Here is a 27,104-nt window from a genome sequence, read left to right as displayed (position 1 = left end):
ATTTAAATACTTTCTATATTAGCGCTTTAGTTCAAACCACTACTATTTCTAAAATGTTTTCTTGTGGTTTATAATTACCTCCATGTTTGTACATCTGTCATAATTACTTTTAATTATTTCAACCCTTTGTGACCGGCCGTAGCTCTAGCGGTAGTGTGTCAATCTGCGGAGCGGTAGGTACTGAGTTCGATCCCCAGCCAGTACGGTCGCTTTATTTATTTAAATAAAAATATTTATTTATCTAAATAGAGCGACCAACGAGCCGCCACCTCAAGGAAGGCAATGGCAAACCACCTTAAGTAAATTTGCCTTGTACAGTCTCTCAAATATAGAGTATGGCACTGTAAGAAGAAGATTTCAACCCTAGAATTATTATCCTCCGAATCATTTCGCTCACGGTATAATGTTAGTACATTCATAATTTGTGTATATTTAATTTTTTTTTTAGTTCCTAAGTTATAATCGTTATATCTACCACTCGGTTTACCTCTCCAATAAAACCACTGTAAAAACTTTCTTTTTTCTTTATTATAATGACTCTAGTAAAAATATGGAATTAAACTATTTTATTTTCAATACAACATTTTTAATATTTCACAATATTTTCTATAAAATATTAAAATAATTATTATACAATAAAAATATTTATATGTACAAAATTTTTATTATTTTTGTTCTAAACTGTAGAATCACAATATAATCTTTTACTAGGATCCTTAATAAAAAATGGTGTCTTCTGTTTTTCGTGTTTTCCTGTTCTTTCTATATCAATAGGTTTCTTGTTTGTTTTAGTAACTACTATATTTGATTCATCATCATTTCGTCTAGTATCAACAATTTCTCTAATTGATAAATCTTCACTCTTAAAAAGGTCACCTTCTGCTATAGCACGTTCCAAATCTTCAGTGTCCAATTTAATTTTTTTAGTGTGATCATGTAATTTGTTAATTTGTATAGGTAGACCTGGATCTGTATAAAAATATTCGGGTTTAAGAACAACATCCGTTAGCTTTGGAACAACTTTTAAATCGATTTTATTTTGATAACTGTCAATTAGAGAATTTAATTTATCTATATTCAAATTGTCTGTATAAGCTTTGTTTGTGTTAAGTATGGCCCTATCGGGAATATATGAATTGTCATATTTTCTGACACTTTTTTTCTCAAATTTTGCCAACAACTGGTTTATTTTTTTAACACTTCTTTCTAGCATCTTCGTTTTCTTGACAATCTTTAATACTGTTAAGGTCAAGGTGTATTACTGGTTGCATAACCGCAACGGTGCATTGAGGAACCTGGCGAATTCGACAGAAAGTAAAAGAAAATTACAGAATTCTTTAGAAAATTCCAGAAACCGTCGCCAGGGGGTATATAAGGCCCGCGCTTTGACAGTTGGAGCAGTCTGAAGATAGTCTGAAGTCTGAAGATAGTCTGAAATTTGAAGTTTGATATACCGCGAAATACCGTTAGAGTAATAGTAGTTGCATAAATTGTGTTGTAAATAGTATAAGTTGTGTGTACAGAGTGAGACAAATAAATTCGTTAAGTATTTTATCGTGAGTTTAAATAGTGGACCCACGGAATCCGTAACAATTGGTGTCGGAAGTGCGATTCAAGAGGATTTTAAGAAGAAATTAAGTGGATTGGAAGATTTTAGACCGAATCAGAGTATTTTTATGGTTGGTACAAGGGAGCAATCGAAGAAAATGGAAGAAGTAAGCAAATTATTGGGCGATTTTATGGAGAATATGAGAAGAGAGAAAGCAGAAGAAAAAGAAGTAGAAAAATTACGCCGTCAAGAAGAACAGGACCGGCTTGACAAAATTTTTGAAGATTTGAAAATTCAACGACAACAAGAAAAACAAGAAAAAACAAGAAAGACTACGTAAAGATAAGGAAGAGGAAAAATTACAACGACAACAAGAAAAACAAGAAGAACAGGACCGGCTTGAGAAAATTTTAGGCAATTTAGAAATCCGTCAAAAGAATGACTGGAGGGAAATTTTAGAAGATATAGAGACGCACCGCCAGAAAGAAAGACAAGAAGATTAAAACCGTCTTAAGAAGAACTTTGAAGAACTAGAAAGAAGGCAAGAAATCCACCTTCAAGAAGCCGTAGAAGATCTGGAGGAACGCCTTCAGCAGAAAATGGAAAAATTAGAGATGGACCTACACAAGACCAAGGTGCAAGTAAGGACATCTGGTGTTTCTGGAACTGCGAACCTTAAGGCCCCGACCTACGATGGACAAACGACCTGGACGATGTACCACCGCCAGTTTGAAGCAGCCGTCGCTGCCAACGGATGGACCGACCAGGAGAAAGCAGCGGCACTTGTCATCGCGCTGCGTGGCCCTGCTCTGGAACTGCTGCAAACTATTCCTGCAGCCCAACAGCAGGAATACCAAACTTTGGTTGCTGCACTGGACAGAAGATATAGCCACCAACATCGACGTCAACTTTACGAGGCCCAGATCAAGACACGCCTGCAGAGGTCCGGAGAGGGTCTGCAGGATTTCGAAGCAGACTTACGTCGGCTGGTACACCTGGCATATCCAGAAGCACCGGAAGGATTTAGGGAGGAACTAGCTGCTCAGTGCTTTATCAGCGGACTGAGGGACAACGAATTGCAGAGGGCGCTGCAAATATCCCAATTTTCTACCAGCAGCGAAGCACTCGTCAGGGCGCTGGAAATTGAAGCTGCTTTTAGCGCCATCCCTAGACCGAAGATAAGATCGGTAACGGTCGATGAACAGCCCGAGAGTTCTCACATACGTTTGGAGGAAATGTTTAGTAAACTATGTGAGTTACTAGTGAACAAGAGTAGCAACAACACCCAGACAGAGAACCAGAGAAGATCCCAGGATATTAGGTGCTCTAGATGTGGCAGGAATGGCCATATCCAACGGGATTGCCTCATCCAAATGCCATTCCGTTCATCAGCAAGAGAACATCGGCACATCGGAAGATCCCAGGACATAAGTTGCTATAGATGTGGCAGGAATGGCCACATCAAACGGGATTGCCGCATCCAAATGCGATTCCGTTTACCATCGAGAGAACATAGGCACCAGGAAATCAACATTAATGAGCGAGTATTGGCTGAAGAAAACAGAGCCCCTAGGATGTTTTCCGTTAGGAGTCTAGGAAAAACCGCTGACAGTTTGGTGATCAACGGAAAGGTCAAGGGTAGAAGAATTCGAATGACTGTGGATACAGGCGCTATGGTATCGTTGGTGCGGACTAACTCAGTGCAAGGATTGAAGATGATGCCTCTTTTTTTGAAGTTTCGGCATAGCGTTTTAGTGGCAGACATTGAAGATGATTTTATCATGGGTATGGATGTGATCAGTCAACATGGTTTTTCGTTCGATCACCATAGAAACATCCTGAAAATCGGAAATGAGGAATTTTCTGTATCTAAAGAGAAGAGACCAGGAAATATGGAAGCAAGATCAGCGGAAATTGTGATGATACCTGGTGATGCCAAGAAGACTGTGTTCGGGAAAATGGAGAAAACCCCTGAGTGCCGTGTAGGACGGTACAAATTATCGACAACGAGCCAGATCGACGACGAGCTACCTTGGGCAAGAAAATGAAACATCGCGAAAGCACTATCAGAGTAAGGAATTTTAAACTGAGAACTGACGAACAATGGACGATGATACAGTTGAGGAAAGATCAAATGGAAGATCCAGACATCGGAGCAATACTACGACTCAAGGAAGATAACGGCGAGAAACCACCGTGGCAGGATATTGCGGACAGAGGGCTGGTTTTCAAAGCTCTCTGGGCTCAGTGGAATTCACTGGTTATTGAGAATGGATTGTTAAAGCGCACGTGGGAAAGTGCGGATGGCAAGACAGTAACAACTTAGTTACTGATACCAAGGAAGAAAGTCACCCAGGTATTGGAAGAAATTCATGGTGGTAAAACTGCAGCCCATCTTGGAGTAAACAAGACCTTGAGCAAGCTGAGAGACCGTTTTTACTGGGTGGATTATTGCGAAGATGTCAAGAAATGGTGTCAACGTTGTAAGATTTGCGCAGCTAGACAAGGACCAAATACTCGATCTGGGGAAGAAATGGAACAGGGTAGCGTTGGACAGTCGTTCGAAAGAATCGCTAGGAAGGAAGATTATTGGACATTCATAAGGCCGTTAGAAGTAAGATTGCGCTAGCCAGTGACCGGATGAAAGCTCGTTACGACCTCAGAGCTAATTCTACGGGATTTCAACAGCACGATAGGGTATGGTTGTATAACCCACAGCGCAAGAAAGGAAGGTCCCCAAAGTTAACTCCAGCATGGGAAGGTCCTTATACAGTCATCAAGAGGATAAATGATGTTGTGTACCGGATTCAGCGCAGCCCTAGAAGTAAGGATGAAAGTAGTTCATCTCGATCGATTGAAGAGATACCAGACAGGAAACCTTGATCGGGACGATCAAATTTGAGAAGGGGGCAATGTTAAGGTCAAGGTGTATTACTGGTTGCATAACCGCAACGGTGCATTGAGGAACCTGGCGAATTCGACAGAAAGTAAAAGAAAATTACAGAATTCTTTAGAAAATTCCAGAAACCATCGCCATGGGGTATATAAGGCCCGCGCTTTGACAGTTGGAGCAGTCTGAAGATAGTCTGAAGTCTGAAGATAGTCTGAAATCTGAAGTTTGATAATACCGCGAAATACCGTTAGAGTAACAGTAGTTGCATAAATTGTGTTGTAAATAGTATAAGTTGTGTGTACAGAGTGAGACAAATAAATTCGTTAAGTATTTTATCGTGAGTTTAAATAGTGGACCCACGGAATCCGTAACAATACTTTCTTTCCTGGCATGTAATAGTCAGTGGCCAAAGAATAGTTTTAATCAGCCGGTTTTGGCATTAAGTATATCAGGTAATTGGTATCAGTTGTATCTTTTTCAAGTAATGAATCATCTTCTGTTGTTACATTATCTTCATTTTCCTTACAATTACCGCCGTATTTGATAGTTTTATCATAATTTCAATTGATAATTTCCACGTCCAATATTTTATCATCTTCAGTTTTGTCATTTAGTTTCGGCAATCCAAAATTTCACTGTTAGGTTCAGTTAAAACTGCTTTTTGCGACAAACTGTCAGAAACAAAAACAAAACAAAACTGAAAATGTTCAGTCGTGTCATTTAGTTTCGCAATCTAAAATTTCACTGTTAGGTTCAGTTAAAACTGCTTACAAACTGTTAGCTACATTATCAATATCATTTTTATAATTTCCCCCATGCTTGGGTCTTTATTATAGTTCTAGTCAAATATTTCCAACGTCTGGTTTAATTTTATGTTCTATTATTTTACTATTTTCTATATTAGTGATTTTGTCCAAATTATTATTATTTCAAAATTCGTCAAATATTTCTTCGGGTTTATAATTACTTGCAGGTTTTTTAGATCTGTCATAATTATTGTTAATTATTTCAACCTAAGAATTATATATATTATCCTCCGAATCAATTTTGCTCACTATATAGTGTTGGTATACACATAATTTGTGTATATTTTTTTACTAAAAACTTTTTTTGGTTTCTAAGTTATAATCGTTATATCCGAGGTTATATATACCCCTCGGTTTACCCCTTTGATTTACCGCTCTAATAAAACCACTATAAATACTTTCTCTTGTCTTTATTATAATGCCTCTAGTAAAAATATAGAATAAAACCATTTTATTTTCAATACAGTATTTTTTAATATTACACATTTTTTTCTATAAAATATTAAAATTATTATACAATAAAAGTAGGTATATGTACAGAAGTTTTATCATTTTTGTTCTAAACAGTAGCATAAAAATATAATCTTTTACTAGGATCTTTAATAAAAAATGGTTTCTTCAGTGTTTCGTGTTTCCCTGTCCTTTCAATATGAATAGGTTTCTTATTTGTTTCAGTAACTACTATATTTGATTCATCATCATTTCGTCTAGTATCAACAATTTCTCTAATTGGTAAATCTTCACTCTTAAAAAGGTCACCTTCTGCTATAGCACGTTCCAAATCTTCAGTGTCCAATTTAATTTTTGTAGTGTGATCATGTAATTTGTTAATTTGTATAGGTAGACCTGGATCTGTATAAAAATATTCGGGTTTAAGAACAACATCCGTTAGCTTTGGAACAACTTTTAAATCAATTTTATTTTGATAACTATCAATTGGAGAATTGAACTTATCTATATTCAAATTGTCTACATATGCTCTATCAGGAGTATATGAGTTCTCATATTTTCTGACTCTTTTTTCTCCAATTTTAGTTTCTGATGTTATAAAGGAAGGATCTAATGCAACGCTATGCTTATTATCTAGCGGAACCAAAGCTTCCTTTTCTTCAAAATTGTCAACAACTGGTTTATTTTTTTGATCACTTCTTTCTAGCATCTTCGTTTTCTTGACAATCTTTAATACTTTTTTTCCTGGCATGTAATAGTCAGTGGCCAAGGAATAGTTATAATCAGTCGGTTTCGGCATTAAGTATATAAGGTAATTGGTATCACTTGTATCTTTTTCAAGTAATGAATCATCTTCAGTTGTTACATTTTCTTCATCTTCCTTATAATTACCGCCATGTTTTTTAGTTTTATCATAATTTGAATCGATAATTTCCACGTCCAATATTTTATCATCTTCAGTTTTCTCATTTAATTTCGGCAATCTAGAAATTTCACTGTTAGGTTCAGTTAAAACTTCTTTTTGTGACAAACTGTCAGCTACATTATCAATATCATTTTTATAATTTCCACCATGCTTGGCGGTTTTATTATAGTTCTGGTCAAATATTTCCACGTCCGGTTTAATTTTATCTTGTATTATTTTACTATTTTCTATATTAGTGCTTTTGCCCAAATCGTCATTATTTCGAAATTCGTCAAATATTTCTTCGGGTTTATAATTACCTCCATGTTTTTTAGATTTGTCATAGTTTTTGTTAATTATTTCAACCCAGGAACTATTATCTTCGGAGTCATTTTGCTCACTGTACTGTGTTGGTAGATCCAAAGTTTGTGTATATTTTAAAAGTTTTTTGGTACCTAAGTTATAATCGTTAGATGTTTTATTTTTATTTTTATTTCTTTCTACGTTAGGTTTACCAGAATTTTTATTTCTTCCAAACGGTTCTCGTATTAACTTCAGTAGATCCGCAATTATAGTTTCTTCTTCTCTTTGATAGTTTCTGCCACCGCTACTAATTTCTTTACTCTCTTCTTGCACTGCTCTTTGCTCTGTATTATCGAAAGTTTTTGCTGTTGTATCAATAACTTGATCATCTGTCTGGTACTGGTTTACTATACTTTTATCTTTATCATAATTTTTATTAAATGCACCAATCTCGATGCTATCTTTGTCATCACTAATGTTTTTATATAATTTAGTAGTAAATTGATTTGCTGTATCAATTTTTTCGATATCTTTGGAATCTGTGTTATTATTATCTAAAATGATTTTTATGTAAATTGAACAAAATTGGCTTAAAACCACAATAGTTACCTGTATTTTCCAAATATTTGAAAGATCGTTTATTTGCCTTTATAATTCCCTGTTTAACTGCCAAAGCATCAACTTCTTTAATCAAATCTTGTGCTATATTATAACTTATAGGACTATTGTCTTCGTGGGTATAATTATCATTTATAACTGTAGTATTTAATGTGTCGTCGACGCTTAACGTTGAAGCGTTATTAATTTGTGAATCTGAACCATAATTGGTTTCAGATGTAATAGAATCTTGTTCTAGCGCCTTTACAGCTGAGTTAATTTTATCCTGTTTATCATGATTTTTTTTAATAATATCTTGAAGAATGTCTTTTGCTATAAGAATGTATTGACTGGAATCGGCTTCTAAAAAGAAAATAAAAATGTAGAAAATATATAATTTTAGAAAAAAATATAACCAAGCAAATAAAGCAAAGCAAAGGAGCATTATAGAATTGAGCTATAATAAGATTAAATAAATTTAATTTAAATATTATGACAAAATTGAAAAGATGGGAATTCAATTATTGAGATAAACTCATTTGAATGTAACATATTTTTTTCAGCTGTTATGTCGGGTGGTTCCTCTTTGTTATGCAAGGCTATGCTTTGTTATACAAATATACATATATGAGGGTTATACAGTAAGTTTATTTGAGTCACGTAAAAATATTTGTAGGTTTACAGTATCTCCTCAACAAAAATACAGGGTGGTCCTAACTGTATTCCAGAGACTTCGGAGGTATATTCTGCAGATAAAAATGAGTATAAAAGTTCGTATAAATGTGTGTCCTAAAAAGTTTAGTTTCGGGGATAGAAGGTGTAGCTGTTTCATTTTTATTTTCATTTTTTTTCAAATAATTTTTGAAGTAACGTTAATGTTTGGATCAAAATTGGTGTCTGTGAATTTTTTGACATGAGAAATTTGATTTTGATGTTAATATGGCTCTTGACTTTTCAATATGACTTTGATACAATTTGTAGAGGACGCCATCTACAAGTGTTTTAACTGTTTCGAAAAGTACATAATAACTTTTCGTCCGTACCTATATAAAATTACTGAGTGAAAAAAATTACATTTCCGTAATTTTTTACCTAAAAAATGTCTCTTGGTAAAAATCCCTACCAGCGACCGTTCTCAAGATATTTGGAATGGAAATAGTCAATACATGTCATTATTGACAAAAAATAAACATGTTGAGTATATTATAGTATTATAAGTTTTGGCGGCAAGCCGAGGCATTCCAATCTAAACTTGTTTCCTTTATCTATGAGATAACGGACATTTTGACACTTTATTGGCAAATTTAATCTAACCAAAATATAATACAGAGAGTACAAGAGCCAGCAGCGTCGGGAAAACGAGAATTTTAAGAAATCTTATTGTTGTGATATACATATATCTTTTGCTATGCTCTCTTGTGCTCTCCTGACCAAACTGCGGGCCGTCTGGCTGCCGGTAGACTTCTGTAGTTCACTATACTGTGCATCACATCTATACAGGGTATCCCATTTTTGTGCGTTTTATGAGATTTCTCATTTATGAGTAGAGATACAATAATGCGATTTTCACATTAGTTTGTTACTTTTTTATGAAACTAAATATGCTACACATATGAGCTTGTTTTGCTCTTGCGGAAGTTTTGCACTGTTTTTTCTTGTTGTTGTCGATCTTTGTTTTGCAGATCAAACCCTAGTCTTGGTTTTAGTCTTACTTTTTGTGCAAGAGCAAAACCAAGATCAGTCTCACTCATCCCGACTTTATTCCTCCGAAGAAACAAAGCTTGATTTTCATGTATCCGTTGGCCGACGGCGCGGCGCGGCGGCGGCGACGATACCATATTAATTTTATTGGTTGAATTTAAAGACTTCGATTGATTAAAAAATTACGCAGTTTTTAAATTTATTGCATATGCCTCCGTTGATCGTATATACGATTTGCTTGTGATTGGTGGCATTTTATATTTTCATTTCCATAACGGTTACGCTGTTTTACTTATAGTCTACGAGCTAGCGACGTTTTCGAGACAGAATTTTAAGGAAGCTGGTTCTTTAATCTATATTTTGTTACTCCTGAACAGAGGGCGGACCGTTTGGCTGCTAGTAGGCGTTGCGTTCACTACTGCGCATCACAAATTCGCCCTGTATTTTTAAGAACTAAGGAGGCTAGGATAAACATATGTGTAGCATATTTAGTTTCACAAAAAAAGTAGCAAATGTAAAAATCGCATATCATTCTATCTCATAAATCGCATATCTCCAATCATAAACGAGAAATCCCATAAAACACACGAAAATAGGATACCCTGTACAAATATAATGCGCAGTTGTGAATCGCAGTAGTCTACGCACTTTCCATTTTGGTCAGGAGACCACAGGAGAGCATAACAAAAACGAGCATAAAAAACGTATATTAAAGAACCAGCTTTCTTAAAATTCTTGTTTTCACGACGTTGCTAGCTCTTGTACTATTAGATTTTTATTAAGGTTAGATTAAATTTGCCAAAAAAGTGCCAAAACGTCCGTTATCGTACGATCTTTCTCCGTTGACGGACTGGAGTCCCAAACATTTACCGATGAAATGTGGCGAGAAAACGCTATCACCAATCAGAGCGCCGCGCCGGTCGGACCATCGGCATCATATCAATGGATAACGGACGCATGAAAATCAAGCGTAACGCAGCTTGCTCAAAATCTGACAGTAGTCAAGTACTAGATGACAGTTAACATAAGCAGTGTTCTTAACTTCACAAACTGTCCACGTAGATTGTGAATGTGGCACTACATCATTTTCGTTTAGGTTGCTTAAATTGAGAATGCGATGTGTTGTACCATCATTCATTCTGTAATTTTGGTCCATCCTGAATAAAAAAAATCCCTTTTGAAGAATGCGTCAATTCAAAAAATAAATAATAAAATACCTTAACATTAAGTGCACGCACTGATATGCAATTTTTAGTCGGCCAACTATTTAGTTACAAAAGTATATTCTTAAGGATCCCTCTCAGGGGTCGGGTAAAGCGGGTGTGTGGCTAAAGGAAATATATATTATATTTCAGAAATTTGCCTAAGGCTTATCCCGATCCTCTCGTGTTAAGCCACATCCAAAATTCCAAACACACGTGCTTTGATTAAGGTTTGTAGAGCTTCAGCATTTGCCATAAAATAGCGAGCAATCTGTTACAAAACCATATAAATTATATATCACTGTAATCACAAAACTTCAATCAATTTCCGTGTTGTAACAGAATTTTAAATTATATCTTTATTTTTAAGAAAATTTAGTCGAAACATATGGAATATTTTGTTGATGTTTGACCATCAAAATCTTAAAAATAAAGAACTTGTCTAAAAATGTGCTGCAATACGGATATGGTATAATCCTTTAACTTTAATTTTCTTCTTCATTTGTGTAAAAATACCTACCTAGCCAATTTTACAGAAAACGTTAAATATGCTGAACGCATATTTTGCTAGTTTTTCGGACTAGTGAAATGGACTCTTAAGGAGGAAATATTCTTAAGGAGTACATACACTGTAACGACTAGGGCCGGTCGACCCAACTAAGAGCTATGGGCAGGTTTTGGTATATACAGAAATAAATGTAATCATCAGACCGGTCATTGAGTCGACCGATCCGAAGGGTTCCGTCGACCAGTCCGATGATTTGATACATTTATGTCTAAGCATGATGTCTATACCAAAACCTGGCGATAGCTCTTAGTCGAATCTACTAGTCCGAGTCGATACGTTAATACGCGTTCTCATTTATAGAGCCGATCGACCGACTGTTTGATTGCGTGTATGTGCGGCTCCATAAGAATATATTAGTTACTAATCTTCAACTAAATTATTGTCCGACTAAAAGTTGCATATCAGCACACGCGCTGAAAAAGCAACCATCTCCCGTTTTTGTAGTTATTCACTTAGATCTTACATAGATTATGCATATGTTTAATAAATTATCCAATTTTACATCATCAAAAACTAATTCAGAAAACACACCGCAAAAGCAACTGCTTGATTTTGTACAAGCTGCGATGAAGGATACCAATTGTGAATCTGGGCTTAAGTGAAAAACCAAACACAACTAAATATTAAATATAATTATATTTTACTAATAAGCTGTGTATTTACATATATATTTACATTTAAACAGTGCTTTTAGATACCTAATTTCTCATTTTCTAAGTTTCTACTTCTGTCATCTTCTTCTGGTATACTTCTTTTGGCTATTTTTTCACTAAATTGGTCAGTATCAACTTCTTTTTCTGTTGTACTCCTAATTCTTACAGGTCTTCTTCTATAGACTCTTTTTGCTTTGCCATGATTATCAGGAGTTACACTTTCAGTTGAAATTTGGATTTCCGATGACTAAAAATTGGGTACTGATTATATTATACAAAGGCTTTTTTAATTCAATCTAATAAAAATAAATGTATCGCTCATGCATCTGTAGATGTTAGTAATGTATGGCAATCGCTTCTTTGATTTTAAAGAACATAACATAAATAAACATAACATAAGTAAAAATTAAAAATAATCATACTGAAAGTTTGGGCTTTTTGGTTTTACCTTATTAAGTAATTGTTATCAGGTAGTAATTGTTAATTTTGAAGTTTAATTTGATATAATGTGATTTAAATATTAACAGAACGTCAATGGTTTTTGTAGACTCATCTGTTTTAAAAAAAAAACTAGAGTGTTCTCGAATAATTGAATTTAAATATTTTAAATAGTTTTTTTCTTTATTCTTTGTATTTTTTTTTGCTTCCGACGACGGAAAGAGATAAACTTTCCGAAACTTTAAGCATTTTTTTGTTCGTTAACTTCTGACAAGTAGTTTCCGCAGATTATTCCACAAGATTAACGCCCAGAAGTGTTTACATAAAATAACTATTTTATTTTGTAGATTTTCTTGCAGTGGCGAAAAACCCATATAGGATTTTTTTGGAGAGATGAATCCGCCACATATAGTACGAGAGCTAGCAGCGTCGGAAAACAAGTATTTTAAGTCGTCTGGCTTTTTGATATATCTTTTACAATGCCCTTTAGAAGAGCATGCGGCCCGTATGGCTGCCGGTAAACGTTGCGTTCCTTACTGCGCATTGAACGAAGATCCTATATTTTTATTAGTCCTTTAAATTATAGTATCGAATATAAACCGACCGAGTCTCCATAGCTCGGCTCGTACAGGTTCTGCCTATCAAGCGAGGAGTCAGAGTTCGAATCCGGGTCCATGTAAAAACTTTTTATATTATTTTCGTTTATATTCTGATAGTAAAGTATTAAATATTTGTTTTTTTGAATCACCAGAATTATTTAATACTTTACTATCAGAATATATAATAAAAAAGTTTTTGCCCTGACCCGGATTCGAACTCTGAATCCTCGGTTCGTAATCGGAAACTCTACGCACTGCGTATGGAGACACTTTCGATTTATATTCAATACTAGAATTTATAGGACTAAATTAAAAAATATGTATACGATCTTCTTCCGATGCGCAGTAGTGAACGTAACGGGTATCGGCAGCCAGACGGGCCACATGCTGTTCCAGAGAGCATAGTAAAAGATATATCAAAGAGCCAGACGTCTTAAAATACTTTCTCGAAAACGTTGCTCGCTCTTAGACTAATAGGTATAGACATTTTTAACTAATTACATGTTAAATATGTTAATCCCTATATGTATATACAGTAGGTATTTAAATAATGTCAAACCTTTGATGTTTCTATTATTTGAGAATTCGTTGGCCTATTATCAAGTGATTCACTTGATGGTCTGGCACGTCTGCGAGAAGATGTTCTCGTAGAACTTGGTTTATCTTCTTGAACGTTGCTTTCTGGTACTCTTGCAGTTGTTATTCTTCGTCTTTTATGTTGAACTAGAATAGCATAGAAATGATAAATGTTTAAATAATAAAGTTAAAAAAAGGAAAAGTATAATGTCGAACCTCTATGGCCTTTATTTTCTGAGCAGATATCAAGCTACATCTTAAGTTGAATCTACTACTAATACATACACAGGCGAAGCCAGATCTGTCATGCACAGAAACACAAAAAAACAGTAACGAGACATAAAGGAGAGGAAGAAGGAGAAGGAGAAGGAGAAGGAGAAGGAGAAGGAGAAGGAGAAGGAGAAGGAGAAGGAGAAGGAGAAGGAGAAGGAGAAGGAGAAGGAGAAGGAGAAGGAGAAGGAGAAGGAGAAGGAGAAGGACAGATAATGATAATGATAATGAGAATGACAATGACAAAATGACAATTTATTAAAATGACAAATGATAAAATGACACGATTATTGATAATGATAAATGACAATGACAACATTGTAAAATTAAATGACAATGATGAAATGACAATGACAAATGACAAAATGATTAAATGACAATGACAGAATGACAAATGAGAAAATGAGGAGATGGAGAATGATTAGAATGACAATGATTAAATGATGAATGAGAAATTAAATTTTATTAAATGAGTAATTTAAGGAATGACAATGAGAATGATTAAATGACAGAATGAGAAAATGACAATGACAATGACAAATGATGAGAATGACAATGACAATGACAATGAGGAAATGAGAAATGAGAATGAGAAGGAGAATGATAAATGACAGAGAATGAGAAATTGATTAAATGACAAATGATGAATGAGAAGACAGCCGATGAATGATGAAATGAGAATGACAATGACAAGGATGACGATGAATGACAATGAATGATGAATGACAATGATAATGACAATGAGAATGGAGAAGATGGTACGATAATGATAATGGATAATGAAAGGAGAAGGAGAAGGAGAAGGAGAAGGAGAAGGAGAAGGAGAAGGAGAAGGAGAAGGAGAAGGAGAAGGAGAAGGAGAAGGAGAAGGAGAAGGAGAAGGAGAAGGAGAAGGAGAAGGAGAAGGAGAAGGAGAAGGAGAAGGAGAAGGAGAATATATTATTTTCACATATTGATAAAATGAATATTACCACTAGTTTCAGTTGGCTTAGATAATTCTTCGGTACTACTAATAATTATGCTCTCCGAATTATTGCTGGGTTCAGAAACTTCTGTATGCGACTGTTCTTCAAGCAACGCAGGCCTTTTAATCGATTCATCTTCCTCTGTATTTCTGTCTTCATCTGCATTGTACCTACTGCTTATATTGTGCCTGGGTCTCTCAATAGTTTTATATTTTGAATAATCAATGGGTGTTGGCGTAACTATTGGTTGAACTGTAGGAATAAATTGGTTAATATCAAATATTTGTATGTTTTTTAGTTTCTCTTCGGCATCATCGGTTATGTTAATCTTACCTGAAATATAAAACATAATAGTTTAGATAAAATATAATTAGCTTTATAGTCAAAAAATTATAGTTTATAAAAGTATATATACATTTTGTATCAATTACGTCGCCAATCACAACTGTATACAGGGTGTCCCAGACTGAGCATGTATTAGAAGTTTCTAGAGAACTACAAGATCTAGATCGGAGATTTTATGCACATCATTGTGTTCACAATGAGATCTATCGATTAAAATTTTTTTCAATATGGCGGCACTTCTGGAAATACCGGAAGTCGACAGAAAATTTCTTAGTTTAAATAGGTACCCCCATTTTTTATTACATACCTAAATTATCTGTAAAATTTTATGAATTTCGATATCAAACACTCTATAACTAACATTTTTGAGAAAACCTTTTGACAAAAAAAATTATATAACATTTTTTGAGGAAGAAAACTGTCTGTTTAACAAAACATCAAGAGAGTAGAAGCATATCCTGCAGCAAGGAGATCCGACCTAACCCTCTAAAGGAAGACGCGCACTGAATCGACTCGGACCGGTCGATTCGAGCTATCGGCAGGTTTTGGTATACATAAAAATAAATGTAGTCGCCGGACCGGTCGACCACGCACTAATTCGTATTGCTCGACTCGACAACCGGTCCGGATAATTACATTTATTTCTATGTATGAATATACTAAAATCTGCCGAAAGCTGAGTCTAGTCGATTGGTCCGAGTGGATTCAGTGAGTGTTCAAGATCTCTCCTCTATAAAAAACAAAGTAAAAATAAATCCTATAGAAAAGTATTAAATAGTATACATTTTAGCAGTGATTATTTTATAATTATTATAAATAGCAATAAAAACGCCCATATTATTATTGAAGATATCTAATATATAAAACTGAGGTTGAATACTGAGGAAAAGATACTGAAATTGAAGGAGATAAAAGTATTTACATAAAATGTATGTACAGGGTGGGTCAAATTGGACGGTTTTAAAGGGAAACATCCTTTTCTATAGAAGATAGACAATAACTAATATAGGTAAATGTCTCATGTCTTGATTTGTTACTTATTTCTATTGCTATTAGATATAGTTTAAATGAGTTAATGTTGTTAAATATAGTTTAAATTGTTATCAAATTCTGCATCTCTCATTGCAAATATTATTTTCGTTTTACTTGCTCCTCACAGCTATAATTTTATTGCAATACAGCAGCCGCCGTCAAAACCCATACTTATTCAAAGTGGGCGAATTTCTAAAAACTGTATATCTCAAAGAGGAATCGAGTAAAATATCAAGTTTGAAAAGGTAATTTTAAATTCTTTTCAATTAATTAAAAATATACAAGGTGTTTAAAAAAATATTCTTAAACCATTAAATTGTATGTAGAAAGGTGTTTTGGAAATGTTTACATAAAAATACAACATTTTCCATTGCAAAAAAGTTACAGCGATTTATTTAAAATGCACATTTTTGAAAAACAACCCGTAACTCCGAAACGGTAACAGATATCGATGTACTGTTTTCACCATCATGATTTTGATAAAAATTGAGCTACAGACACAGATATTAGTTTTCGTCTATCTCCTATAGAAAAGGGTGTTTCCCTTTAAAAGCCTCCAATTTAGCTCACCCTGTACGTTTAGAAGCACTGCACGAACTATTTACATTAATATTTATTTTGCCAAACAAGCACTGCATATATGAAAATTTAACTCACTCTTAATGTATTGAACAGGCGCTGTTTGAGACAAATAATCTTTTACGACGTCAAATACGGTCATATATCGTAGTTTAGGAAAAAGTTTGTCGACAACGTATTTTTTGACAAAACTTGTTTTTATATTGGAAGTTATCGGACTTTGAATCTTGGGTAAATAATCTCCAACATTAAAAACTTGTATTTTTGATATATCAACACTGGGTTGATAAAGAACACTTACAGCACTGCCTGAAATATTTCCTTTGTTTGAAAATATCATCTAGTCCATAGTAACATACAGGGTGAGTGTTCTACGATGTTCTTTATGGGTATCTCGGAAACTACTGAAGATAGAAAGTCGGTTAAATGGGAAAAGAATTGCAGTTTTGTGGGGTTATAAATATGCGCCTTTCAGATTTTTGAAAAAGTTCATGGCTTACTAGATATTTCGAAAAAAACAAATTTCGGCTATTTTAAAAACTGTCCCTAATATCATTATAATCTATTTTAGACAGAATGTTTTCAGGTAAAAGTTGTAGATAATCACATCCCTAATGAATTTGTTTTCTCCGTTTTTTCTAAAGCCCGTCATTTTTGACATATGACACAAACATATGTTTTTTTAATGGAAACCACAGTTGGTCATGACTTCATTAAAAGCGCCATATTATAAGCTTTTCAGCGATATAAGCTATAATGTTTTTTTTTTCTAAAAATTACTGAGTTATAGCCAATTCTTATCATTTTTAAATAATTTCATTTAGTTAAGCTAAGAACATAGTGGAGCGACGAGGATAGCGGCGAGCAAGCAGCGCGACGTCGCGTCCAAAACAAACCTGTGAAGAGGAGTACGTGCGAACATAGTAAAGCTACATTCGAAATCAATTCGCTGGCCGAGTGGCACTTCGACGTTAAAGTCGGCTCGAAATTAACCATTCACAACAAATTTCAATTCGAATTTTGCGCATGCGTGTTTAAACGTTCTCCTGACATTTTTTAGGTTTGATTTGGAGACAGTTGTTAATTAAGTTTTCCAAGTTTTTATGTTTAGAAAAATGGAAACAAAAACGTCATTTATTGATGATTTTTTTCTAAAATGTGTCTCAAGCACCCAAAACTTTTTCTCGCCATTAATATGGGTCAGACACCCCATTTTTTGGGTTTTGGTAAACCCCTTGGTTTTCGGTCAAGCTAATTATTGAGCTGCAACAATAATTGTCGTTTTTTTTAACAGCAAAGCCACAAGTCCTAATAAAATAAGAATAGCGTCCTTCACTCATTTTTCTTTTAATAATTATTTACTTTTCACAGGAAAATGGCTTGTAACAACGACACAAAAAAAATAATTATTAAAATTTAAATGTCAAATTTGTTATAATTGTCAAACGAAAATTCCGTGCTGAAGTGGAAGTTTGCAGCTTGCAAGCTTTCAATCATAGATAAATGCAACAAGTTTAGATTGGAAAGCCCGTAAAAATTTTAGGTCGCGAAATTATTTTGGGTCGCAACCGTTTTACGCGATCTGGCGCTGCTATAGCTGTCGCTAAGAACAACGGCAAACAAAAACAAAAATAATTTTCTCTTGTCAAAGTCAGAATCTTCAAAAATCATAATAATCTTTCAAAATCTAAACCGCTCTCATTAAAGAAATTCCGAAAAGTGTTTATAGCGTCCATTTTCAAAGTAATAATTGCTATCTTGTGAGTTTAATTCAAGTTTTATTTACTCCAACCGGTGATAATTGTGAAAAAGTGGCATTAAAAACTTAAAAAGCTGTGCTGTGAACTGTGAACTGCAAAAACCATCGTGGACCGTAGCATAACGTTTCATAGGTATTTCATACATGCGTCCTTATATAAAATAAAGTTTCTTGTATGCAACACACTGTCTTTTATTTATAAAATTAAACTTAAATAATAATAAATTTGAATAAACAATATTTGGCGATATAATTCCGGAAAAAGCCGAACCGCTCCGAAATTTCCAAAAGTTTTGGGTCGCGACCGTTGCAAAAATAGCGCCCAATAGTGTTTACATTGTCCTTATGGGCACTTTCCAATCTAAACTTGTTTCATTTATCTATGCTTTCAATCCAACTTCAACTTGCACTCTGGCGTCGAATTTTGTTGTGAATGAGTACACTGAAGTACATAAGATAAGCTTGCGTGCCAAAGTACGACTCGGCCAGCGAATTGATTTAGTATGTAGCTTAAAGCGATCTGCTCGAGCGGTTAGATCGAGCGGCGAGATCGATTCAAATAATTTTGTTTTCGTCGCGCTGTAGAAAATGATAGATTGATGATTCTCAAAAATTCATAGATTTAGTATTTGTAAGAGAGATTTTATGGGATGAGAAAGATAGTAATCACCATAACCGGTACATTTTAGAAAAGCTATGATATGAAGTGGCAACAAATTTTCGTAAAGGTTATAAAACTTAAACTTTCTCCGGATTTTTAAAATTTCATGTAACCAAATGTTTGGGACACTACTGCTCAGAATTTTAGCCACTGTTAACATTTTAAATTATCAATAAGCAAATGAAAATAATAAATTTGTACAAGTACCTCGCTCTTCCTCGCCGCTCTACTATGTTTTAGCACCTCGAGGCTCGATCGACGCGATATCGCGCTGCATGCTCGCCGCTCTTCTCGTCGCGCCACTATGTTTTTAACCTTAGCCATGGAAACAGTTAAATTGTCGTTGCTCTCAGAAATGTCAAACTGTCACATCCAAACTTAGGTTATTCAGTTTTAAAAAGATGCATTTATGTACTGAAAACAATAGCGGATTTTTTGAACATTTTCTAAAATAACTTAAATTGTATGTAGTGATGATGATTTTTAGCCGACCATACCAATAGGTATGGTAGGCTATTAAGATCGGCAAAAAAAAGTTTTTTTAATTTCACTCAAAATGAGTTATTTGGGTCATAAATGACCTAAATACAAAATATTTTCATGGTGTCTGTCGGTCCGTCTGTCCGTCTGTAACACGATGACTTAAAAACCGCTGAACCGATTTTAACTAAATTTGGCACAAAAATACTGTGGCACCCGAGAATCTGGCTATTAGTTTTTGGTGGGGGTGGGGGTTGGAAAGGGGGTATGGGAGAGGGTTAAATATTTTAAAAAATCGTAACTCCAAAATTACAGTAGCTAGCGAAACGCGGTTTTCAAATTAAGATTAGGAATAATATTTGCAACAAAATTTGCAATAACATCAAAATCAGTCAAAGTCGCAGTTTTCCAGATATTAACATATTTTAGTATGGGCGGCTATACGTGCCTCCCGGCGCCAATTTTTAAGTTCTAGTTTGGGAGGTGTAATGGAAATTGTAAAGAGCCGTTTAATAAAATATTCTGTCTTTTTATAAGTTATAAATCATCATTATCAGAATAAGAATACCATACCAACTAAGTGAAATTAGTCAAGAAAAATATTAATTGACTATAACTCAGTAATTTTTCGAAAAAACAATTTACAATGAAGTCGGGCATTGCTGAAAAGCTTAAAAAATGGCGCTTTTTATGAAGTCATGGCCAACTATGGTTTCCATTTAAAAAACCTTTTGTTTGTGTCACATATCAAAAATTACAGGCTTTAGAAAAAAAAACGGAGAAAACCGGAGGAAACGGAGGAAACCTAACCTAACACAATCTCATTAAGGATATGCTTATCTACAATTTTTATCTGAAAACTTTTTGTCTAAAATAGATTATAATGGAATTTGGGACAATTTTGGAAATAACCGAAATTTGTATTTTTCGAACTATCTAGTAAGCACTCAACTTTTTCAAAACCTAAATGGCGCATATTTATGACCCCACAAAACTGCAATTCTTTCCCCATTTAACGGACTCTCTATTCCAGTAGTTTCCGAGATACCCATAGAGAACATCGTAGAAAACTCACCCTGTATGCATATTAAGTTTATATTAATTTGCACCAATTCTAAGTTATATAAAATAGTATTAAAATAATAGTTACCTTGTTCTTCTTCTTCCAACTCATCTTCTGCTTCCTCCTCTTCAGGTTTAATAGTAGTTGTTTTACTCTTGGCCGAAGGTTCTTTCGGATCTTCTATATATTTATATCGTGAGTCACTTTTTACTTTGGATAATATATTTAGAAATGCTGGTGGGGTAGTACTTTGCAATTCTATTGACACGCTAGCTGCACTACTAAGAGTATCTGTAAAGATTTATGTTCAAATAAGGTTTGGGTAAATTTTAAAAGGAAACTGTTCTGTTGAACTACCATTGTTATTATTTTTGAATATATAGGGTGTTTCAAAAAACATTTGTATCCCTCGTGGGGAGATTCCTCATGTAAACATAAAGTTTATTTTTTGTATCAACATAGGTCCGATTCTGCTTTGTTTTGTATCTAAAGGTTAAAGACTTCATATTTTTTCGATTTATTATAATTTTCTTCCAAGTGCTTTTATCGATTCGAATGACATTTTGGGAGTAAAAGTTACTATAAGTGCGATATATTTTAATGCTAAAAAAGTGTTGACAGCTTCACGAGGGATGTGCGTATGAGTTATGACTGGAATATTTTTCCCAATTTTAATATTTCCATCCCAAATTTAATATTTCAAATATAAAAAAATCAGACATACCAAGAATATATAAACGAACATCTACCAAGAACAAATGAAAAAAATTAAATCATATACAAAATAAAAAAATTGTAAATGAACTAAAGGAAAAAAATAATTTGTCCCTGGTTTAACTGAAGAGTATAAAAGGGCAAAGATAAATTGAAGCAAAAATACTAGGCATTGGAAACAAAGGAAAGAAATGACGACTTAAGTCAAACAGAGGATAATGTGTTGAAAATGAAATTTAACAATGCTGTAAAATCTTTATTAAAAAATATTTACTCGGTAGAAGAAAATGATGTTTCTACGCAAGATATTTTGCTTTTGAAAGGATTAAAAGAGAAGGCTGTTGAGGCAACAAAATCGAAAGTATGTATGCAGATAAAAACTGATTCATTTTTTTTTAAAACCAGTTAATTCAAATCAGTCATTTCAATTCGAATTAAATATTAATTTCACATTTGTTGAAATTTTTATGTAAGTGTTTAATGTGTATTAAGATGCGTAGTTACTTAATGAATCATTCTGGACTCGAAGCTTTCCGGGAAAAGACGGAGCAAAGGATGATAAGGGGAATAAATGCATTCTATGAAACTGTTTAGAAGGAGATGGAGTCTGCAACCGTACATTATACACTGGATGTACACTGCCATAGTTAGACCAATCATCACTTATGGAGCACTAGTATGGTGGAAAGCGGTACTTAAAGAGATTAGTAGAAAAAGCCTCCCGACGACCAAGTACAACGATTAGCAGCTGTAGGTACAACTGGAGCAAAGAACAACACAGCGTAAGCTGTGCTAGAAGCAATTCTGGGCTTGTAATCAATCGACTGGCTCGTGAAGGATCTGGCCGCTAAGAGTGCCCTAAAATTAAGGATATCCAATCTGTGGAACCAGAGGAACCAGACCAACTACGGTCACTCGAGCATATTGTCAATGACAGGGAAAATTATGGCGAACACTAGTCCACATATACTAGACCAGAAAACGGACTATATGCCAACCAAACATGATTTTGGAGGAAAGATAACAATTCGCATCCCGACAAGAGAAGAATGGGAAAGCAACCGAGTAATAAACACTCAAGAGATATCAGTCTACACAAATGCTTCCGCAACTTCAGGAGGCACAGGTATACACAGGACACCCTACGATATTTAAAGCTATCGGATGGCTGTAATGTTCTACAAGCAGAGGTTTATGCCATAAAGAAAGCGGCTAGTTGTATGTATGAGAGAAAATTACTGATAGACCAATAGGAGAATCGTGATATACTCTGACAGTTTGGTCGCTTTAAGAAGCATCACCATGCAATCAGTAAGATCGAGAACTGTTATGGACTGCCGAGAAGCACTGTCCTGGCTACGTTAAGGCGGAGCTACTCTGTGCTGGGCGTCAGGCCACAGCAATGTGGTGGGCAATCAAGAAGCAGACTCGCCAAAGAGGGGGCCAGGGGAGAGGCCGTGGTAGATGGCCCACCACCTGTGACAATTAACACACTGAAGGAAGCTATAGGAATTACCATCAAGGCCAAGCAGCAAGAGACGTAGCAACACCGTGAGGTCTGCAATACGGCTCGAAGACTATGTCCAGATAGCAAAAACACAAAACAACTACCCGAGAACAAAAAGGACCTAGTACGCATAATTGTAGGTGTCATCATTGGAAACTGCCCCACGAGGGTAAACCTCGTGAGATGAAAGATTTCCAACGACGACTACTGCAGAGTATGCGGAGAGGAAAAAGAAACCACACAGCACCTGCTGTACCACTGTCCGCAACTGGAATACCGACGTTTTAAAACTTTAGAGCAAGGTTTTTTGGAGGGACTAGAAGAAGTATCAGAAGCCGACATCAGTGGCATCGGGAACTTTGCAAAGAGCTGGAAGTGCTTTAACGCAAAGAAAGAATGAGAGGAAGGTTTGGTACAATAATAACAGGGGTATCGCAATGGGCCCAAGGCCTCCCAGTGATGGATCAAACATGATCCCCAACCCCAGCAACCTAACCTAACCTAACCTATGGGTGCATATGGATACAATAACCACAGTTTATAAAAACAAAAAAAAGTTTTAGCATGTTTTATAGAGTTTTGCGTCTCGGTTTAAATAGAAACGTATTTAAACCTTGAATTTAGGTTGGAAACAATAAAAGTATGAAACATATAAAAATACTAACATTATAAAAATATTTCTTCACTAATCCGGATACTTATTAATTCGGAGGTGACTGTTACAATATGTGTCCGAATTAAGTTTTTTAATATTATTTACCATTACTCTGGCTAATGTTCAACACAACATGTCATTTTTAAACGAAACATCGTCTACCATCTTTAAGTAAATCAATATAAACTTACCGGGTGATGCTGTTGTTGGGTCAGGTATAAATTTATAGTTTGGATTATTTTTTAACTTTAATACGAAGTCGAGGAGACCTTCGCCATCTGCTGGAGGGGTAGCTGTTGCTAAAAGAGGACTTGTGGTAGTTTTTTTAGGTGTAGGATGGGTGGCATCTTCTGCTCTTTCTAAATAAATGCCAGGACTAACCTATAAATTAGCAGAAAAATCATTTACATAAAACAAAATTATGACAATAAATGGCTTTTTGACGACATTTTCACTTGCGTTTCAGTGGGTGCAAGCCGTTTGACTTTTATCCTAACAACTATGAGTAATAGAGAGGCACTAAAACCAACCACAAGAGACCAGAGGTACTACAGAGTTTTTTTAATACAGTCTAATAGAAATAAACGTATTGTTCAGGCATCTGTAGAGTTTAGTAATGTATGGCTATCGCTTCTTTGATTTTAATAAGCTTAACATAAATAAACATAAGTAAAAATTAGAAACAAATAAAAAATAAGGAAGAAACATATAAATAATACAGGAAGTTTGAGGCTTTTTGGTTTTACCTCATTAAGTAACTGTTATTAATAATTATTGTTAATTTTGAAGTTTAACTTGATATAATGTCATTTTAACAGTCAAGGGTTTTTTATTAGATGTAAGATGAACAGACCTGTAGGTATCTAATGAACAGACCTGTAGGTATCTGTTGAAAAAACTGAAGTGTTCTTGAATAATAATTGTATTTAGATATTTTAAATAGTTTCTTTCTTTATACTTTGGTGTTTTTATTTACGACGAAGAGAAGAGATATACCGTGCTGGCAACTGTTACTCTTGGGTCGGTATTTACATGTGTGGAAGTAAATCCCATAGGGATCTTATTAAGTCGGAGCGAGAAATGCGACAGTATGCTGTTGCGTTGTTGCCGGTACGCCTTTCCCTATCAAGTAAAGTAAAATCACGATCGCAAGCCGCTTATTTTTAAGACTTTTTTTCGAAAAGGTAACTAGATGAAATCATTAGATATATTTCGGAGCGTCTGAAATGGAATTAGAAGGATATCGTTAGGGTATCCATTTTTTTATAACGAGAATACGCCAGTAATCGCGATAATTTAAAAACTCAACTTTTTTAATCATAACACGCCATAACTTAAGTAATATTAATATCGAAGCTTTTTTTTTATTTTAAAGTTCGGATTATTTACAATATGTTTACATAAGAAAAATCCGATAAGGTTGTTTTTTTTTCCATTCTAAAATTTAAACAACCCATCCATTTACTTTTAGTGCATAGCAGTTTTCAGCAATCGTGTAACTTTTGTATTTATAAAGATTTTTGCATACTGTCTGGGAAGAAAGTTTTTGAAAAACTACATTCAATTATTTCTAATAGATTTCGAGATATCGATTTTTGAATTCAGAGTTCTAATAGCGCGACCACTGTCAAACACTAACTCAATTCTACTTATTTTTACCAAAAATGCAAGTGTTTCTAAATTTCACTTAAAATTTTTCAAGCTATAGGAAAAATTACAACGACTCGTTAATAAATAAACAAATAAAGTATCACGAGACGTAATTAAATCGTGAAGCTGAACGCACGATGTACACCTTTCCCTAGAACTTTAAGTACTGACAGAGGTACTGATTGGGTCGACCGGTGGACTGCGACCAATCTGCTATATCCCTTTCCACGTCTCCTAGCAATGTACACAGTTTCTCGGTTTATTTCATACGTTTGGCAACGTGTTTACTCTTCCCTCTCTGTTCAGTACATTATAAACGCATTGTATTCTTCTTACATACGGAAATCTCGACCCAAGACTAACCTTTGCCAGCCCTTAGTATGCTTCTCAAAACGTTAAGCATTTTTTGTTGTTTTATTAGTAAACCCACCGCTAACAAGTTGATCTCCCTTGGATTAACGTAGTGGTATTTACAAAATAAATATTTTATTTTGTAGAATTTTTTACAGTGCAAGTGGCAAAATGCCCAGAGAATTTTTTTGAAGAGATGAATCCGCTACAGAGGTATAGCCATTGTTTAACCATGAGTAAATTCGGTCATATTCAATTAGGATAAAACCACGCAGTGCTACCATTTTGAAAAATAATACCAACTTAATATAAATCAGATAATTATCGTAATATTGTCGGATAGAGAATTGCGAGCTCTATGCCAATAGGTTATAAATATACAATGTGCCATTGTATATAATTTAGACTTATTTCCAGTTAAACCGGAAGCTAATACTTATTGATTTATTTTAAATAGAAACTGTGAGTTTTAATTAATTATATTTTGAGTCCAGATTGCAAATTTATATTGCTATAGAGAGTAACTTGCAAGAATTTTGTTGTCCTTGATGTTTTTTTTTGACGTTCATAGAGTCTTTTCACAGACTTATTAGTTAGTCTGCTTACCTTGGTATTATTATTAAGACTAATTTAAATAAATACTAATATAATTTCTAATACCCTGTATTTCCCTAATTTCTAATACCTTTTGTATAACAAAAAAATACAAAGACTTACGGGAATTTCAATTTCTTCAATTTCTTCTTCTTCGACTTCCTCCTTTTCTGGTTTGTTATGATATACGATCTTCTTCGTGTCTTCATCATAATGATAAGATTTAGGCCTGTGAGGAATATAGTCGTCCACACTTTCTGATACTTCGGACGACGTTTCTAAATCTAGTCCTTGCCTGCCTATAAAATATGTCAATTATTTTCATATAAATTAATTAACAACAGAGATCCATATAGTCCAATTCTCAAACGATTACAAATGCATCCATATAACACACAATATCCGCAGGATATTCATAGTATGTTGGAATATCCCACTAACAAAGCCCTCCTCTACAAAGCCATTGTAGAGAGCATTACCACTTATCGTGGTAATACGTGGGAGCTAAACGAAATAGAGAAAAATAAGTTACTGTCTCTTGAAATGGATTTTTGGCGAAGAAGTTGTCGCATCTCAAGATTAGAACATATCTAAAAAATCAAACTTGGGACGATCACCTGCAATGAATGGATGATAATCCGATAGCCATAAAAGAATTCATACATGGATCACCAAATGATGAACGCAGGGAGTAGTTTATGCTATGAATTCAAAAGGCTTTCAGGAAGAAGATTGGACAGACATAAAGAGCTATGGAAGTTGAGAGACGGGAGAGACGAATGTCGTAAAAATCCGCATGTGACGATGTTCATTTATTGTTGTTAGAATATTCACAATTCCATGCAATCAAAAGAAGTGGAGAAAATGGACACAAATCCTCCAGTCTCCACCTGACAGGTACCTCAGCCGGCGACAAGCTCCTCGACTATGCAGGGCACGGAGGGTCAAACCCCAACCGTGGAAGGGTGTATACCAACGTAGGAGGTCGATGTCCACTCCTCGGAGGAAGAACACATGTTGTCAGAGGAGGGTGGGAAATACAACCATGAAAATCATGTATGATGCGTTATAGACTGTGACCTGTATTGTATGATGAGTTATAACTGTATGATGAGTTTTAACGCAAGAAAGGGGGAAAATGTATGATGAGTTATATAGAAGATATATATATATATATCTTCTTTCATCTTATATAAGTTGGGTAATGAATAATATAAATTGTACTTTACGGCTAAACATT

The 27,104-nt window shown here is 34.6% G+C and overlaps 1 protein-coding gene across 1 annotated transcript; it reads right to left on the bottom strand.

The window, feature by feature from the left end:
- Positions 1-5,807: 5,807 nt before the first annotated feature.
- Positions 5,808-26,880, bottom strand: LOC115885705. Its single transcript, XM_030904690.1, has 9 exons — positions 26,838-26,880; positions 25,988-26,163; positions 23,461-23,650; positions 20,481-20,684; positions 14,481-14,807; positions 13,223-13,386; positions 11,672-11,873; positions 7,515-7,865; positions 5,808-7,459 (listed from the first exon to the last, which is right to left on the bottom strand). Exons 1-9 carry the CDS (start codon positions 26,878-26,880, stop codon positions 5,808-5,810), a joined length of 3,309 nt encoding a protein of 1,102 aa, XP_030760550.1.
- Positions 26,881-27,104: the final 224 nt, after the last annotated feature.

This window comes from Sitophilus oryzae, unplaced genomic scaffold (genome assembly GCF_002938485.1).
Source record: "Sitophilus oryzae breed Bouriz unplaced genomic scaffold, Soryzae_2.0 scaffold_41_pilon_pilon, whole genome shotgun sequence".
Lineage (NCBI taxonomy): Eukaryota > Metazoa > Arthropoda > Insecta > Coleoptera > Curculionidae > Sitophilus > Sitophilus oryzae.
This window is presented reverse-complemented; position numbering and strand designations above follow the sequence as displayed.